The following is a 17,562-nucleotide window of genomic DNA, read 5'->3' as shown; positions in this document are numbered from 1 at the left end:
CGCCCACCAAGCAAGGACTTTTTGTATGGAGGTCAATGAGTGTCGAATTTGGTCAACAACAAAAAATGATTGGCTTATTTGCTAAGTGAGGTTAATTTGATATAATATACGTTTCGTAATTATTAAGTTAAGAGTGTACTGATATAAATAGGGGTTGTGACGTCCCGGCAACTTTGAGAAAAAACACTATATCTGAGATGGCTATGCATATTAATGACATGAGACTAGTAGCATAGCATCTCTCTCCAATGAATACAGGCGGTTGACATCAACAACCCTCATCGAATATTCAAAAAAGGATTACAACAAATAAGACGTATCCACCAATCCAAAGAAAGGATAGGCGGGAGCTAGACAGCCCGCAGTGCCGCTTTGTGGACAACAACTCCCATTGTTAGGGCAGAGAGACGGTTTATCCATTAATCATGTCCTCTCGAACATGGCCTTTGATTTGACGGCCTGCACATGCGCAGTTCGGCGCGAGACGATCCAGGCCGTGTTCGAGAGCATTAAAATCGCAATGTATCATGGGTAAATAATGAGTAAACGGCCCCACTGAGCTATAATAGAGAGCAATATTAATGGCGTCTTTTTGTAGGCACTAACTCCTCCATGGTTCGTTAGACAAAGCTTATGGGAAAATGAATGGAGTTTTTGGAGGGTTTTTGAATAAACGCCGAAAATAAGGTCTGTGGTTAACACAGGTTTAGGATATTTTATACGTTTTATTCAAAAATAATCTTCATCAGCTAACGCCACTTATGTAAAAAAGCATATAAAAGGCTTCATAATTAATAAAAGTCATGTTAACTGACTAATGTTATCTTAGAACAACACGTATAAGATCTCCTAAGCCTGTGTTAACCTCAGACCTTATTTTCGTCATTTATCCCAAAACCCTATTCTTTCTGCATTCATTTTCCCTATTGGCTGAACCACAGATAGAACAATGAGACATATTTCAGTGGATGTTTAAATGTAAAGCATCCGCTTGGCGTTTCCACTCACTACCAAATATGGTAGTGAGAGGAAGCCCACTGGCAGGCAGTGGGAGAAGATGGAACGAGATGGATTTTCGCCGACATTCTGCAAATGTTCTCATCGATGAAACATTTGATCTCAATACAGGGGGGGACGTCACAACGATCTTCTTCGATGAGCTTTAAGGGCGGTTGGCATCCAATTTGTTGCATTACCGCCACCTCCTAGACTGGGGTACAACTCCCTTATATTTTGCTTGAAAAATAAAATAAAGAAATACCCTACCATCTAACACTCACAAATTCAAAAATATTATTAATAATTAACACCACCCTACTCCACTATTTAAATATATTAATTCCTACCTCAACCTGAAATGATGGGACATCACCACTTAACACTCCCTGTAACTCTTCTGATGTCAAGTCTCGCACACCCAAATACCTCTGCAGCTGCCACCACAACCTCAATTTTCTTCGACTTATGTTCCATCCCTGCAGTACAATTAATAACCATTGCTATAAATGCTAAAAATCCAATCTTACTGAAACATATATCACTTGCTGGCCTATCCCTCTGTACTGGTACATACCTACTACTCTCACCACTCCTCCCCCTTGACCCATCTTCCTCTACATTCTTCACTGCCTCAGCATATAACAACTTCTTCACTACTCTTACCCTGGAAACCTCAACCTGCCTCTCTCGCACGGGACCTTTCTGATCCCCATCCCCATGGGCACCCCTACAATTAGCACATACCACTACTTTCCCCAATGCTACACATTCCTTTGTCTCATACCCTTCTATACACTTCTCACACCTTGGAACCTCCCTCCTACACACTGCTGCACATGCCCATAAGTTTGACACCTATAACATCGTAATGTATTCGGCACATAAGCTCGTACAGGATATATTATATATCCTAACTTCACTTTGTCAGGCAAAGACTCAACTTCAAAACTCAAAAGAACAGACAATGACTCTTCTGTTTCCCCACTCTCGCCACCCTGTTTGCGTCGCACCAAACGACAAGCATCACAAACACCGGGAATCTTCCCCTTCAGTTTGTCAACTTTTACATTTACTGCTACCCCAGTAATAACTCCTTTCAATGGCGCCCTTTCTTGAGAGCAAAACAATTCACTATTCTTTCCCCCATTTGTTTAACTTTGAGCACCTTCTCCCTCTGACCAACAGAAACAAACAATTATCAAATAAAAATGTATTTGTCACATACACATGTTTAGCAGATGTTATAGCGGGTGTAGCGAAATGCTTATGCTTCTAGCTCCGACAGTGCAGTAATATCTAACAATTTCACAACATATACCCAATACACACAAAAAAGTAAGGAATGGGATTTAAGAATATATACATATATGGACAAGCAATGACAGAGCGGCATGGACTAAGATACAGAAGAATATTATAGAATAGAATACAGTATATACATATGAGATGAGTAGTGCAAGATATGTAAACATTATTAAAGTGACTAGTGTTCCATTTCTTAAAGTGACCAGTGATTTCAATAGGCAGCAGCAGCCTCTAATGTGCTAGTGATGGCTATTTAACAGTCTGATGGCCTTGAGATAGAAGCTGTTTTTAATTCTCTCGGTCCCAGCTTTGATGCACCTGTACTGACCTCGCCTTCTGGATGATAGCGGGGTGAACAGGCAGTGGCTCAGGTGGTTGATGTCCTTGATTATCTTTTTGGCCTTCCTGTGACATCGGTTGCTGTATGTGTCTTGGAGGGCGGGTAGTTTGCCTCCGGTAATGCGTTCGGCAGACCGCACCACCCTCTAGAGAGCCTTGCGGTTGTGGGCGGTGCAGTTGCCGTACCAGGCGGTGATAGAGCCCGACAGGATGCTCTCAATTGTGCATCTGTAAAAGTATGTGAGGGTTTTTGGTGATAAGCCACATTTCTTCAGCCTCCTGAGGTTGAAGAGGCTCTGTTACATTTTACATTTTAGTCATTTAGCAGACGCTCTTATCCAGAGCGACTTACAGTTAGTGAGTGCATACATTATATATATATATATTTTTTTATACTGGCCCCCAGTGGGAAACGAACCCACAACCCTGGCGTTACAAGCACCATGCTCTACCAACTGAGCTACACGGTGCCTTCTTCACCACACTGTCTGCGTGGGTGGACCATTTCAGTTTGTCGGTGATGTGTACGCCAAGGAACTTGAAGCTTTCCACCTTCTCCACTGCGGTCCCGTCAATGTGGATAGGGGGGTGCACCCTCTGCTGTTTCCTGAAGTCCACGATAATCTCCTTTGTTTTGTTGATGTTGAGTGAGAGGTTATTTTCCTGGCACCACACTCCCAGAGCCCTCACCTCCCTGTAGGCGGTCTCGTCATTGTTGGTAATCAAGCCTACTACTGTTGTGTCATCTGCAAACTTGATGATTGAGTTCGAGGCGTGCTTGGCCACGCAGTCATGGGTGAACAGGGAGTACAGGAGGGGGCTGAGCACGGACCCTTGTGGGGCCCCAGTGTTGAGGATCAGTGAAGTGGATATGTTGTTTCCTACCTTCACCACCTGGGGGCGGCCCGTCAGGAAGTCCAGGACCCAGTTGCACAGGGCGGGGTTCAGACCCAGGGCCTCGAGCTTAATGATGAGCTTGGAGGGTACTATGGTGTTGAATGCTGAGCTATAGTCAATGAACAACATTCTTACATAGGTATTGCTCTTGTCCAGATGGGATAGGGCAGTGTGCAGTATGATGGCAATTGCATCGTCTGTGGATCTATTGGGGCGGTAAGCAAATTGAAGTGGGTCTAGGGTGACAGGTAAGGTAGAGGTGATATGATCCTTGACTAGTCTCTCAAAGCACTTCATGATGACAGAGGTGAGTGCTACAGGGCGATAGTCATTTAGTTCAGTTACCTTTGCTTTCTTGGGTACAGGAACAATGGTGGCCATCTTGAAGCATGTGGGAACAGCAGACTGGGAAAGGGAGAGATTGAATATGTCCATGAACACACCAGCCAGCTGGTCTGCGCATGCTCTGAGGACGCGGCTAGGGATGCCGTTTGGGCCAGCAGCCTTGCGGGGGTTAACATGCTTAAACGTCTTAATCACGTCGGCCATGGAGAAGGAGAGGCCACAGTCCTTGGTAGTGGGCCTCGTCAGTGGCACTGTGTTATCCTCAAAGCGGGTGAAGAAGGTGTTTAGCTTGTCTGGAAGCGAGACGTCGGTGTCGGCGACGTGGCTGGTTTTCTTTTTGTAGTCCATGATTGTCTGTAGACCCTGCCACATACGTCTCGTGTCTGAGCCGTTGAATTGCGACTCCACTTTGTCTCTATACTGATGTTTTGCCAGTTTAATTGCCTTGTGGAGTGAGTAGCTACACTGTTTGTATTCTGCCATATTCCCAGTCACCTTGCCATGGTTGAATGCGGTGGCTCGCGCTTTCAGATTTGCACGAAAGCTTCCATCTATCCACGGTTTCTGGTTAGGGTAGGTTTTAATAGTCACAGCGGGCACAACATCACCTATACACTTCCTGTGTGTTCAAAACAATCTTGAAGCGTGGATTCCGATTGGTCAGACCAGCGTTGAATAGTCCTTAGCACGGGTACTTCCTGTTTGAGTTTCTGCCTATAGGAAGGGAGAAGCAAAATGGAGTCGTGGTCAGATACATCAGAAAAGCAGAACTTAATATTTGGTACAGAAACCTTTGTTTGCAATTAAAGAGATAATACGTTTCCTGTAGGTCTTGACCAGGTTTGCACACACTGCAGCAGGGATTTTGGCCCACTCCTCCATACAGACCTTCTCCAGATCCTTCAGGTTTCGGGGCTGTCGCTGGGCAATACAGACTTTCAGCTCCCTCCAAAGATTTTCTATTGGGTTCAGGTCTGGAGACTGGCTAGGCCACTCCAGGACCTTGAGATGCTTCTTATGGAGCCACTCCTTAGTTGCCCTGGCTGTGTGTTTCGGGTCGTTGTAATGCTGGAAGACCCAGCCACGACCCATCTTCAATGCTCTTACTGAGGGAAGGAGGTTGTTGGCCAAGATCTCGCGATACATGGCCCCATCCATCCTCCCCTCAATACGGTGCAGTCGTCCTGTCCCCTTTGCAGAAAAGCATCCCCAAAGAATGAGGTTTCTACCTCCATGCTTCACGGTTGGGATGTTGTTCTTGGGGTTGTACTCATCCTTCTTCTTCCTCCAAACACGGCGAGTGGAGTTTAGACCAAAAAGCTCTATTTTTGTCTCATCAGACCACATGACCTTCTCCCATGCCTCCTCTGGATCATCCAGATGGTCATTGGCAAACTTCAGACGGGCCTGGACATGCGCTGGCTTGAGCAGGGGGACCTTGCGTGCGCTGCAGGATTTTAATCCATGACGGCGTAGTGTGTTACTAATGGTTTTCTTTGAGACTGTGGTCCCAGCTCTCTTCAGGTCATTGACCAGGTCCTGCCGTGTAGTTCTGGGCTGATCCCTCACCTTCCTCATGAACATTGATGCCCCACGAGGTGAGATCTTGCATGGAGCCCCAGACCGAGGGTGATTGACCGTCGTCTTGAACTTCTTCCATTTTCTAATAATTGCGCCAACAGTTGTTGCCTTCTCACCAAGCTGCTTGCCTATTGTCCTGTAGCCCATCCCAGCCTTGTACAGGTCTACAATTTTATCCCTGATGTCCTTACACAGCTCTCTGGTCTTGGCCATTGTGGAGAGGTTGGAGTCTGTTTGATTGAGTGTGTGGACAGGTGTCTTTTATACAGGTAACGAGTTCAAACAGGTGCAGTTAATACAGGTAATGAGTGGAGAACAGGAGGGCTTCTTAAAGAAAAACGAACAGGTCTGTGAGAGCCGGAATTCTCACTGGTTGGTAGGTGATCAAATACTTATGTCATGCAATAAAATGCAAATTAATTACTTAAAAATCATACAATGTGATTTTCTGGTTTTTTGTTTTAGATTCCGTCTCTCACAGTTGAAGTGTACATATGATAAAAAATTACAGACCTCTACATGCTTTGTAAGTAGGAAAACCTGCAAAATCGTCAGTGTATCAAATACTTGTTCTCCCCACTGTAATACGGTCGGCATTTGATTGTGAGAAATTCTAGGTCGGGTGAACAGAAGGACTCGGGTTCCTCTATGTTACTATAATTACACCACAATGGTAATATCAAATACATCAAATACTAAGGAAGTCTCAAGGTTTTGCTCGCCTGAGGTAGAGTATCTTATGATAAGCTGTAGACCACACTATTTACCAAGAGAGTTTTCATCTATATTTTTCATAGCTGTCTATTTACCACCACAAACCAATGCTGGCATTAAGATTGCACTGAATGAGCTGTATAAGGCCATAAGTGAACAGGAAAACACTCATCCAGAGGCAGCGCTCCTAGTGACCGGGGACTTTAATGCAGGGAAACTTAAATCCGTTCTACCTAATTTCTACCAGCATGTTAAATGTGAAACCAGAGGAGAAAAACGAACAGGTCTGTGAGAGCCGGAATTCTCACTGGTTGGTAGGTGATCAAATACTTATGTCATGCAATAAAATGCAAATTAATTACTTAAAAATCATACAATGTGATTTTCTGGTTTTTTGTTTTAGATTCCGTCTCTCACAGTTGAAGTGTACATATGATAAAAAATTACAGACCTCTACATGCTTTGTAAGTAGGAAAACCTGCAAAATCGTCAGTGTATCAAATACTTGTTCTCCCCACTGTAATACGGTCGGCATTTGATTGTGAGAAATTCTAGGTCGGGTGAACAGAAGGACTCGGGTTCCTCTATGTTACTATAATTACACCACAATGGTAATATCAAATACATCAAATACTAAGGAAGTCTCAAGGTTTTGCTCGCCTGAGGTAGAGTATCTTATGATAAGCTGTAGACCACACTATTTACCAAGAGAGTTTTCATCTATATTTTTCATAGCTGTCTATTTACCACCACAAACCAATGCTGGCATTAAGATTGCACTGAATGAGCTGTATAAGGCCATAAGTGAACAGGAAAACACTCATCCAGAGGCAGCGCTCCTAGTGACCGGGGACTTTAATGCAGGGAAACTTAAATCCGTTCTACCTGATTTCTACCAGCATGTTAAATGTGAAACCAGAGGAGAAAAAAAACTCTAGACCACCTTTACTCCACACACAGAGAGGCATACAAAGCTCTCCCTCGCCCTCCATTTGGCAAATCTGACCATAACTCTATCCTCCTGATTCCTGCTTATAAGCAAAAACTAAAGCAGGAAGCACTAGTGACTCGGTTAATAAAAAAGTGGTCAGATGACACAGATGCTAAGCTACAGGACTGTTTTGCTAGCACAGACTGGAACATGTTCCGGGATTCTTCAGATAGCATTGTGGAGTACACCACATCAGTCACTGGCTTCATCAATAAGTGCATTGATGATGTCGTCCCCACAGTGACCGTACGTACATACCCCGACCAGAAGCCATGGATTACAGGAAACATCCGCACTGAGCTAAAGGACTCTAACCCGGACGCTTATAAGAAATCCCGCTATGCCCTCCGACAAACCATCAAACAGGCAAAGAGTCAATACAGGACTAAGATTGAATCGTACTACACCGGCTCTGACGCTCGTCGGATGTGGAAGGGCTTGAAAACTATTACAGACTACAAAGGGAAGCACAGCCGCGAGCTGCCCAGTGACACAAGACTTCCAGACGAGCTAAACCACTTCAATGCTCGCGTCGAGGCAAGCAACACTGAAGCATGCATGAGAGCACCAGCTGTTCCGGATGACTATGTGATCACGCTCTCCGTAGCCGATGTGAGTAAGACTTTTAAGCAGGTCAACATTCACAAGGCCGCAGGGCCAGACGAATTACCAGGACGTGTACTCCAAGCATGTGCTGACCAACTGGCAATTGTCTTCACTGACATTTTCAACATGTCCCTGACTGAGTCTGTAATACCAACATGTTTCAAGCAGACCACCATAGTCCCCGTGCCCAAGTACACTAAGATAACCTGCCTAAATGACTACCGACCCGTAGCACTGACGTCTGTAGCCATGAAGTGCTTTGAAAGGCTGGTCATGGCTCACATCAACATAATTATCCCAGAAACCCTAGACCCACTCCAATTTGCATACCGCCCCAACAGATCCACAGATGATGCAATCTCTATTACACTCCACACTGCCCTTTCCCACCTGGACAAGAGGAACACCTACGTGAGAATGCTATTCATTGACTACAGCTCAGCATTCAACACCATAGTGCCCTCAAAGCTCATCACTAAGCTAAGGATCCTGGGACTAAACACCTCCCTCTGCAACTGGATCCTGGACTTCCTGACGGGCCGCCCCCAGGTGGTAAGGGTAGGTAACAACACATCTGCCACACTGATCCTCAACACGGGGGCCCCTCAGGGGTGCGTGCTCAGTCCCCTCCTGTACTCCCTGTTCACCCATGACTGCTGACTGCATGGCCAGGCACGACTCCAACACCATCATTAAGTTTTCCGACGACACAACAGTGGTAGGCCTGATCACCGACAACGATGAGACAGCCTATAGGGAGGAGGTCAGAGACCTGGCTGTGTGGTGCCAGGATAACAACCTCTCCCTCAATGTGACCAAGACAAAGAAGATGATTGTGGACTACAGGAAAAAAAGAGGACTGAGCACGCCCCCATTCTCATCGAGGGGGCTGTAGTGGAACAGGTTGAGAGCTTCAAGTTCCTTGGTGTCCACATCACCAACGAACTATCATGGTCCAAACACACCAAGACAGTCGTGAAGAGGGCACGACAAAGCCTATTCCCCCTCAGGAGACTGAAAAGATTTGGCATGGGTCCTCAGATCCTAAAAAAATTATACAGCTGCACCATCGAGAGCACCCTGACTGGTTGCATCACCGCCTGGTATGGCAACTGCTTGGCCTCCGACCGCAAGGCACTACAGAGGGTAGTGCGTACGGCCCAGTACATCACTGGGGCCAAGCTTCCTGCCATCCAGGACCTCTATACCAGGCGGTGTCAGAGGAAGGCCCTCAAAATTGTCAAAGACTCCAGCCACCCTAGTCATAGACTGTTCTCTCTGCTACCGCACGGCAAGCGGTACCGGAGTGCCAAGTCTAGGTCCAAAAGACTTCTCAACAGCTTCTACCCCCAAGCCATAAGACTCCTGAACAGCTAATCATGGCTACCCAGACTAGTGCCTCTCCTCCGCCGGCGATGTTTTGGGTCAGCCGCTGGAATCAGTTCAGTTGCCCTGGGGAGGATCTGCTTCGGGAAAGTCGTATTCCTGGTCGTAATGCTGGTGAGTTACCGCCGCTCTGATATCCAATAGTTTTTCCCGGCTGTATGTAATGATGGAAAACACTTTCTGAGCTAATAATGTAAAAAATAATACATAAAAAAACAAAATACAACAAAGTTTCCTAAGAGCTAGTCGCGAGGCCGCCATCTTCGTCAGCGCCACTTCTAGTTACCCTCACCGATTCCACTATACCCAACGCTTTTTTCACCCATCCTGAAATCACAAATGGATCAGCCAAAAGGCAAGGGTCCACTTTTTCCAAAAACTTAACTCCTACTCTCACAGACTCATCCTTTTCCTGACCCTCTGTGCAAGCCTCGGGCTCTGAGTACTTGCTAGCTCTGAGTACTTGCTAGCGTTTTTCCTCTGTCCAGCCAGGGACCAAACTTTCACACGTTCTGCTTCTGCTTCTGCTTCTGCTTCTGCTTCTGCTTCTGCTTCTGCTTCTGCTTCTGCTTCTGCTTCTGCTTCTGCTTCTGCTTCTGCTTCTGCTTCTGCTTCTGCTTCTGCTTCTGCTTCTGCTTCTGCTTTCTGTATGCCTGCTTTAACTATTATTAATCACAACAACCATGCCACCCGTCCCAAGGATCCCAAATAGCACTGACCTTTTCTGTACAGTGACAGACATGCGCACTGGGATGTGACGTTAGCAAAGCATTGTGGGAAGATGGTATTTTCGCGCGTCCCGTTGTTTCCTCCAGGACTTAAGGCCACATGAAGCACTGCAGCGCGCGAGACTATTCTTTAGTTATTTCAGGATAAAGTTCATATTCAAGGAAATTACTTTTGAAAAGCAGCATATTAGCAAAAACTAACAATGCCGAACTTTTGCGCTGCTCCAAATTGCACCATAAGAATCAATGGGTCAGCATCGCCATTCTTCAGGTTTCCAAGGGACACTGAAAGGTACCTGTCTGACTAAGTTGGGGTTCCTTGCTTGACATTGCATACTGTACTGTCTTTAATTGCACAGTAAGTTAGCCTAACCAACGTTATCTGTCAGCCAGAGATGTGTTTTGGGTTAGCTATTTCGCTAGCAGCTAACGTTAGCCTACTAGCTAGTTTTGCTGCATGCTTGCAGAGATAATTGCATTGCTAGCCTTTTGGGTTTTGTAAATAAGTAGGTTTGAATTTGTATTTTTTACACCAACAAGCTAGCTTACGAGAGATGGCATTAGGAATGACCCAATGTTTTAGTTTGCATGTCAACGTTTCACACGTGATTAAACCATTGTCGACTATAGCAATCATATCATAGGAGGTTGGTGGCACCTTAATTGGGGAGCACTGGCTCGTGGTAATGGCTGGAGTTGAATGGGTGGAATTGTATCAAATACATACATTTGGTGCCATTCCATTTGCTCCGTTCCTCCCCGCAGTAGCCTCCACTGAATCATATCTATGTTCAATCTCATTCAATGATAGCTAAATGTATAAATTAAAATTGTTTGTTTTGTCTGTCTTGCACAGATGCAAGCAGTGGGTGGACAACTGTCATCGCAAGGATCTTGAAGATAAAACACCTGACCAGCTAAACAGACACTACAGACTTTGTGTTAACCACTTTGAACCATCCATGATATGTAAAGCAGTAAGTGATGTTGATGTTTGACCTTTCTGTTTTTTTGGCCTAACTGAAATGTTTAAAGGTGCACCATGGAGAAATCGCTCCGCCATTTTCTGGTGGCTAAAATTCTAATAGCATAATTTCAGTTTGTGACAAAACAAGCAATGAATGTGTAGAGAATCATTGTACCATCTAAACTGCTGTGAAATATATTTTCAATAACCAAAATATTGTATTTTCAGCTATTTGAAGCTGGTGTACAAAACCGAAAGTAAAAGACGCAAGAATGGGAAGCATAGAAATATCTCACATAGAATCGACCTACTTCTTCTTAGTCTTGCGTTCAATGAGAATGACATATCTATAAATGTAGTTGAACAGAGATGTGCACTTCAGTGCTACATGCCCATCAAATAGGTTAGGTTAATAATCTCTTATCATCTTTCATATTTTCAGAGTCCTTACAGGACAAAGCTGAAGGATAATGCCACACCAACCGTCTTTGATTTAACAGGCCACCTCAATAATCCACAAAGTAGGCAATGCAAGAGGATTAAAGAACTGGTATGGGTTTCTTCTATGTTTAACAAATCACAAGTCAAATACTCAATGTATTGAAATCTTACAATTTAAAGGCATCTTCTAACAGCTTGTTATTGACTGTTTCTCTCTTTCTATTGTACAGAGTAAAGCTGAAGATAGACAAATGAAAGAGAGGAAAGGTAAGTTGTGCATCCAATTTACATTGAACAACATTTTATTTGTTGAGGCTGTTTTACAATGTAATATGATAATAATCAAGGTTTAAATTGAATGACCAGTAATGAAGGATGTATTTCTCTCTTCAATGCACGACCAAAAGACCCACAAGCAAAAAGTTACACTAATCCTATTTTCTCAATATTGATTTCTTTGTCTATAGAGGACTCGGTGGACCAGTCAAAGACAAACAAAAATGATGCGGAAGGTCAAGATGACCCTGAGACAAATGACACCACCCAGCTGACCTCTGAGGAGAAGGAGCATAGAGAATACCTCAAATCACTATTTGAAGTTATTTTAGTGTTGGGCAAACAAAACATACCTCTGAACAGACATACCGAGGAGGTGCAGGAGAGCAAGTGCCTTACTCCGAGCAACTTCAAGGCATTGTTGGAGTACCGAATGAATGCTGGTGGTGACGAAGCTCTCAGGAAAAGGTTTGAGATGAGCACTGTGAACTCAGAGTGCTGCACCTCCACCCAGCAGAGGCAGATGATGGAGGTCTGTGAGAGTTGCATCCGCGAGGAGCTCTTACAGGAAGTCCGAGAGGGTCGCTTCTTCTCATTGGTCACTGACGATGTGGTTGAGATCTCTGGCGAGTGCCACCTTCCCTTGTTCTTGCGGTTTTTGGACCAGGCCAACTGCTTGCGGGAGGAGTTTGTGGGATTCCTTCCATTTGAGGGAGACGATGAGACCCTGATGGAGAGGCTGCTGACTGAGGTGACAATGAAGTGGGGTTTAAATATGGACTACTGTAGAGGGCAGGCCCACTTCAGCTCCGGTGTGCATTCTAGCAAAATGAAAGCCATCGCAACCAAACTCACAGAGATGTACCCCACAGCAGTCCACACACCAAGATCGACCTGTGCCTTAAATGCCTCACTGGCAAGTGGAGTGGCTTTGACAGGCGTTCAGATTGTCATGTCTACTTTCAAGAAGATTGAGTCTTTTTTCAACGAGGCTTCTTCACTGCAATTGGAGTTGGAGAATGCCATCTCCATTTTCTACCAGGGCAATGAAGAGAAGGCCAATGATCTGAAAGAGGCCTGCCGTACCAACTGGACAGTGAGACATGATGCATTCGAGGTGGCAGTCGATGTCCTGGAATCTCTACTGCTCTGCATGGATAGTGTTCACGACAATGAAGATCTGAGGTGGAGTGACCAAGTCACAAATGATGCCTTGGAGATATCAGAGGCTCTGGCTGATTTTGAGTTTGTTGCAACATTGGTTGTGCTGAAAAACACCCTGTCGTTCACAAGAGCCTTCGGCAAGAACTTGCAAGGGCCAACGATGGATGTCTACTTTGCTGCCAACAGCTTGACCGCTGTGTTGCACTCGCTGAACGAGGTCTCGGATAACATCGATGTGTACCATGAGTTCTGGTTCGAAGAGGCTGTTAACCTAGCCGCTGCACTGGAGATTCCGGTCAAGGTTCCCAGGCTCTACTTGAGAAAGCACCGCCCAGAAGCTGGAACAGAGATCCAGCCCGAGAGCTATTTCAAAGAGCACCTGACCGCCCCGGTGGTGAGCCACGTCATCAATGAACTGAACAACCTCTTCTCTGAAAACCACCTCAACGCCCTGAGATGTCTGACGCTTGTCCCTGCTGTCATGGGGCAGCTGAAGTTCAACACTTCTGAGGAGAACAACGTGGAGATGTACAGGAACGACCTTCCCAATGCAGACACTCTCCCCACTGAGCTGCACTGCTGGAGGGTGAAGTGGAAGCACAGGGGCAAGGTGACCCTGCCCTCCACTGTCCATGAGACGCTGCAGCTGGCTGAAGTGAAGTTCTTCCCCAACGTGCTTGCGTTCTTGAGGGTGCTCGGCAACCTGCCAGTCCTGAGCCTTGAGGATATCGATGGCGATACTTCTCGTAAACGCTTTCAGATGTACCTGGAGAACACACCTGACAAACACAGGTCCAAGAGTCTGGCGTTTCTGAACATACATTATAATGCCAGACATGACTTGGATGTCATGGTTGATAGTTACATTAAGATGTACCCTGAAAATGAAAGTTAAATCCGATTCATTTCATGACCTCGTGAGCAAGTATGCCAGCCTGTTGACTAAATTACTTGTTCTTTTATGTTAGTGGTAGTCTGTCCTCAGCATTTGTGACCTGAGCTGACCTCTTACCTATTGGATGTTTGATATGTTGAAACCACTTATTTTAGCTGTATAAGTTTACCAATGCAAATAGTATTTTTATCAATCATTAGTTTTAGACTGCAAAATAGTTTTTATATACACTACATGGCCAAAAGTATGTGGACACCTGCTCGTCGAACATCTCATTCAAAAATCATGGGCATTAATATTGAGTTGGTCCCCCCTTTGCTGCTGTAACAGCCTCCACTCTTCTGGGAAGGCTTTCCGCTAGAGGTTGGAACATTGCTGCGGGGACTTGCTTCCATTCAGCCACAAGCATTAGTGAAGGTCGGGCACTGATGTTGGGCGATTAGGCCTGGCTCGCAGTCGGCGTTCCAATTCATCCCAAAGGTGTTCGATGGGGTTCAGGTCAGGGCTCTGTGCAGGCCAGTCAAATTCTTCCACACCAATCTCGACAAACCATTTCTGTATGTACCTCGCTTTGTGCACAGAAACAGGAAAGGGCCTTCCCCAAGCTGTTGCCACAAAGTTGGAAGCACAGAATCGTCTAGAATGTCATTGTATGCTGTAGCGTTAAGATTTCCCTTCACTGGAACTAAGGGGCCAACCCAAACCATGAAAAACGGCCCCAGACCATTATTCCTCCTCCTCCAAACTTTACAGTTGGCACTATGCATTGGGGCAGGTAGCGTTCTCCTGGCATCCGCCAAACCCAGACTCGTCCGTCGGACTGTCAGATGGTGAAGCATGATTCATCACTCCAGAGAACGCACTTCCACTGCTCCAGAGTCCAATGGCGGCAAGCTTTACACCACTCCAGCCGACGCTTGGCATTGCACATGGTGATCTTAGGCACTCGGTGGTCCCGTTCTTTGAGCTTGTGTGGCCTACCACTTCGCGACTGAGCCGTTGTTGCTCCCAGATGTTTCCACTTCACAATAACAGCACTTACAGTTGACCGAGGCAGCTCTAGCAGGGCAGAAATTTGACAAACTGACTTGTTGGAAAGGTGGCATCCTATGACGTTGCCACGTTGAAAGTCACTGAGCTCTTCAGTAAGGCCATTCTACTGCCAACGTTTGTTTATGGAGATTGCATGGCTGTGTGTTCGATTTTATACACCTGTCAGCAACAGGTGTGGCTGAAATAGCCGAATCCACTAATTTGAATGGGTGTCCATAAACTGTTGGCCATGTATTGTGTACAGTGCCTTCAGAAAGTATTCATACCCTTTGACTTATTCCACATTTTCTTGTTACAACCTGAATAAAAAAAATGGGTGCTAAAAATATATTTAATCCATCTACACACAATACCCCATAATGACAAAGTGAAAACATGTTTTTAGAAATGTTAGCAAATTTATTGAAAATGAAATACATAAATATCTCATTTGCATAAGTATTCACACCCCTGAGTCAATACTTTGTAGAAGCACCTTTGGCAGTGATTACAGCTGTGCATCTTTCTGGGTAAGTCTCTAAAGCCTTGTTCACACTGCAGGCCTTAACGCTCAAATCAGTTTTGCTTTTCAAATCCGTTTTGGACTACTGACTGTCCAAACCGCAAGTTACAAGTGACCAAATCTGATTTTATTGTGTGTGTTCAGATGGCAGTCATTTGCTGAGAAGGCTATGCTAGTTGTCATAGTAATGGTGGGTGTGTGTGCAGTGGTGTAGGCTGATTGGTGGTGATTGTGCTTCCTATCACTCAGAAGTTATGTAGCAAGCTAAGGTGACCACAATGCCTGCCATGGACATTTCCCAGTTGCCTTGAATGTTCAAAATCCTAGTGTAAGAACACTTTTAAAGCCTCAAAGGATAAGTCCTAGCTAGGTAGCTGTTTTGCTTTCTAGGACATTCTAGGACATTCAATCATTTTGTTTTGTAAACAATTAACAAGCTAGTTATCTACCACATGTCCTTGTCAAACTGTCAACAGAGTAGCTAGCAAGCAAGCAAGAGGATATGCCGAATAACAGTCTAAAAACCACTTAAATAAATCCGATTTGACTGTTCAGACAAGTCAAATGGCCAGGAATCAGATTTGTATCTGACTTAAAACCGCCTACGAAGGTGGTTTGAAATGTGCCTTGGAATATCAGATTCCAAATGCTTTTTGGCTGTCCAGACTGCAGGAAAAATAACTGATTTGAATCAGATATGCAAGTAAATAGGATTAGAGTCACTTCAAACTGCCAGTGTGAACACGACTTAAGAACTTTCCACACATGGACTGTGCAACATTTGCCCATTTCTATTATTTTCCAAATTCTTCAAGCTCCTTCAAATTGGTTGTTGATCATTGATAGACAACCATTTTCAGGTCTTGCCATAGATTTTCAAGTAGTGTAAGTCAAAACTGTAACTCGGCCACTCCGGAACATTCACTGTCTTCTTGGTAAGCAAGTGTAGATTTGGCCTTGTTTTAGGCTATTGTCCTGCTTAAAGGTAAATTCAGGTATTCCTCTAGGATTTTGTCTGTGCTTAGCTCCATTCAGTTTCTTTTTTTATCCTGAAAAACTCCCCAGTCCTTAATGATTACAAGCATACCCATAACATGATGCAGCCACCACTATTCTTGATCATGCTGAGTGGTACTCAGTATTGTGTTGTATTAATGCACCAAATTTGTAAGTTGCTCTGGATAAGAGTATCTGCTAAATGACTTAAATGTAAATGTATTGGATTTGCACCAAACATAACTTTGAATTCAGGACAAAAAGTGAATTGCTTTGCCACATTTTTTTCAGTATTACTTTAGTGCCTTGTTGCAAGCAGGATGCATGTTTTGGAATATTTGTATTCTGTACAGGCTTCTTTTTCACTCTGTCAATTGGGTTAGTATTGTGGAGGAACTACAATGTTGTTGATCCATCCTCCGTTTTCTCCTATCACAACCATTAAACTCTGTAACTGTATTAAAGTCACCATTGGCTTCGTGGTGAAATCCCTGAGCGGTTCCATTCCTCTCCAACTGATTTAGGAAGGACACCTGGATCTTTGTAGTGACTGGGTTTATTGATACACCATCCAAAGTGTAATTAATAACTTCACCATGCTCAAAGGGATATTCAGTGTCAGCATTTTTTTAAAAAACCCATCTACCAATAGGTTCCCTTCTTATTGAGGCATTGGGAAAACCTCCCTGGTCTTTGTGGTTGAATCTGTGTTTGAAATTTACTCATCGACTGAGGGACCTTACAATTATCTGTATATGTGGGGAACCGAGATGAGCGAGTCATTCAAAAATCATGTTGAACGCTATTATTGCACAGTCCATGCAACTTATTATGTGACATGTTAAGCAGATTTGTACTCCTGAATTTATTAAGGCTTGCCATTACAAAGGGGTTGAATACTTATTGACTCAAGACATTTCAGCTTTTCATTTTTAATTAATTTGTGTAAATAAAACAAAAAACATGATGGGGTGTGTGTGTGAAGGCCACTAACCAAAATAATCTACATTTAATCAATTTTAAATTCAGGCTGTAACACAACATTTGGAAAAGGGGTGTGAATACCTTCTGAAGGCACTGTATGTATAGTTTAAACTCAACCGTTTGTCTTGAATTTATGCAGTAGTGATGCGTGGGTAAAATCCAGTGGTGGCTGGTGGGAGGAGATATAGGAGGTGAAGTCCACAACGCATATTGCATGTAACAAACAGTTACTTGACCTACAGAATGGTTAAGCAAGTTAATGTTTCTGACATTTTTGGACCACTAAACAACTATTGATTTAGAACCACAGAGAGTTACTGCAAGTCGCATAGAAACAGGAGGTGCCTCCACTATTCCAGCACCATTTCAACATAATCAAATCACATCTGCTTA

At 44.4% G+C, this 17,562-nt stretch overlaps 1 protein-coding gene across 1 annotated transcript; it reads left to right on the top strand.

Moving 5' to 3' along the window:
- Window positions 1-11,534: 11,534 nt before the first annotated feature.
- On the top strand, window positions 11,535-15,008 carry thap12a (THAP domain containing 12a). The gene is made up of 2 exons (XM_084178239.1): window positions 11,535-11,566; window positions 11,767-15,008. Exons 1-2 carry the CDS (start codon window positions 11,551-11,553, stop codon window positions 13,632-13,634), a joined length of 1,884 nt encoding a protein of 627 aa, XP_084034365.1. The 5' UTR covers window positions 11,535-11,550; the 3' UTR covers window positions 13,635-15,008.
- The last annotated feature ends 2,554 nt before the right edge of the window (window positions 15,009-17,562 follow it).

Source organism: Coregonus lavaretus (assembly GCF_964263955.1).
Source record: "Coregonus lavaretus genome assembly, chromosome: 15".
Classification (NCBI taxonomy): domain Eukaryota; kingdom Metazoa; phylum Chordata; class Actinopteri; order Salmoniformes; family Salmonidae; genus Coregonus; species Coregonus lavaretus.
The sequence above is the reverse complement of the archived record's forward strand: the minus strand, read 5'-3'. Positions and strand labels throughout refer to the sequence as shown.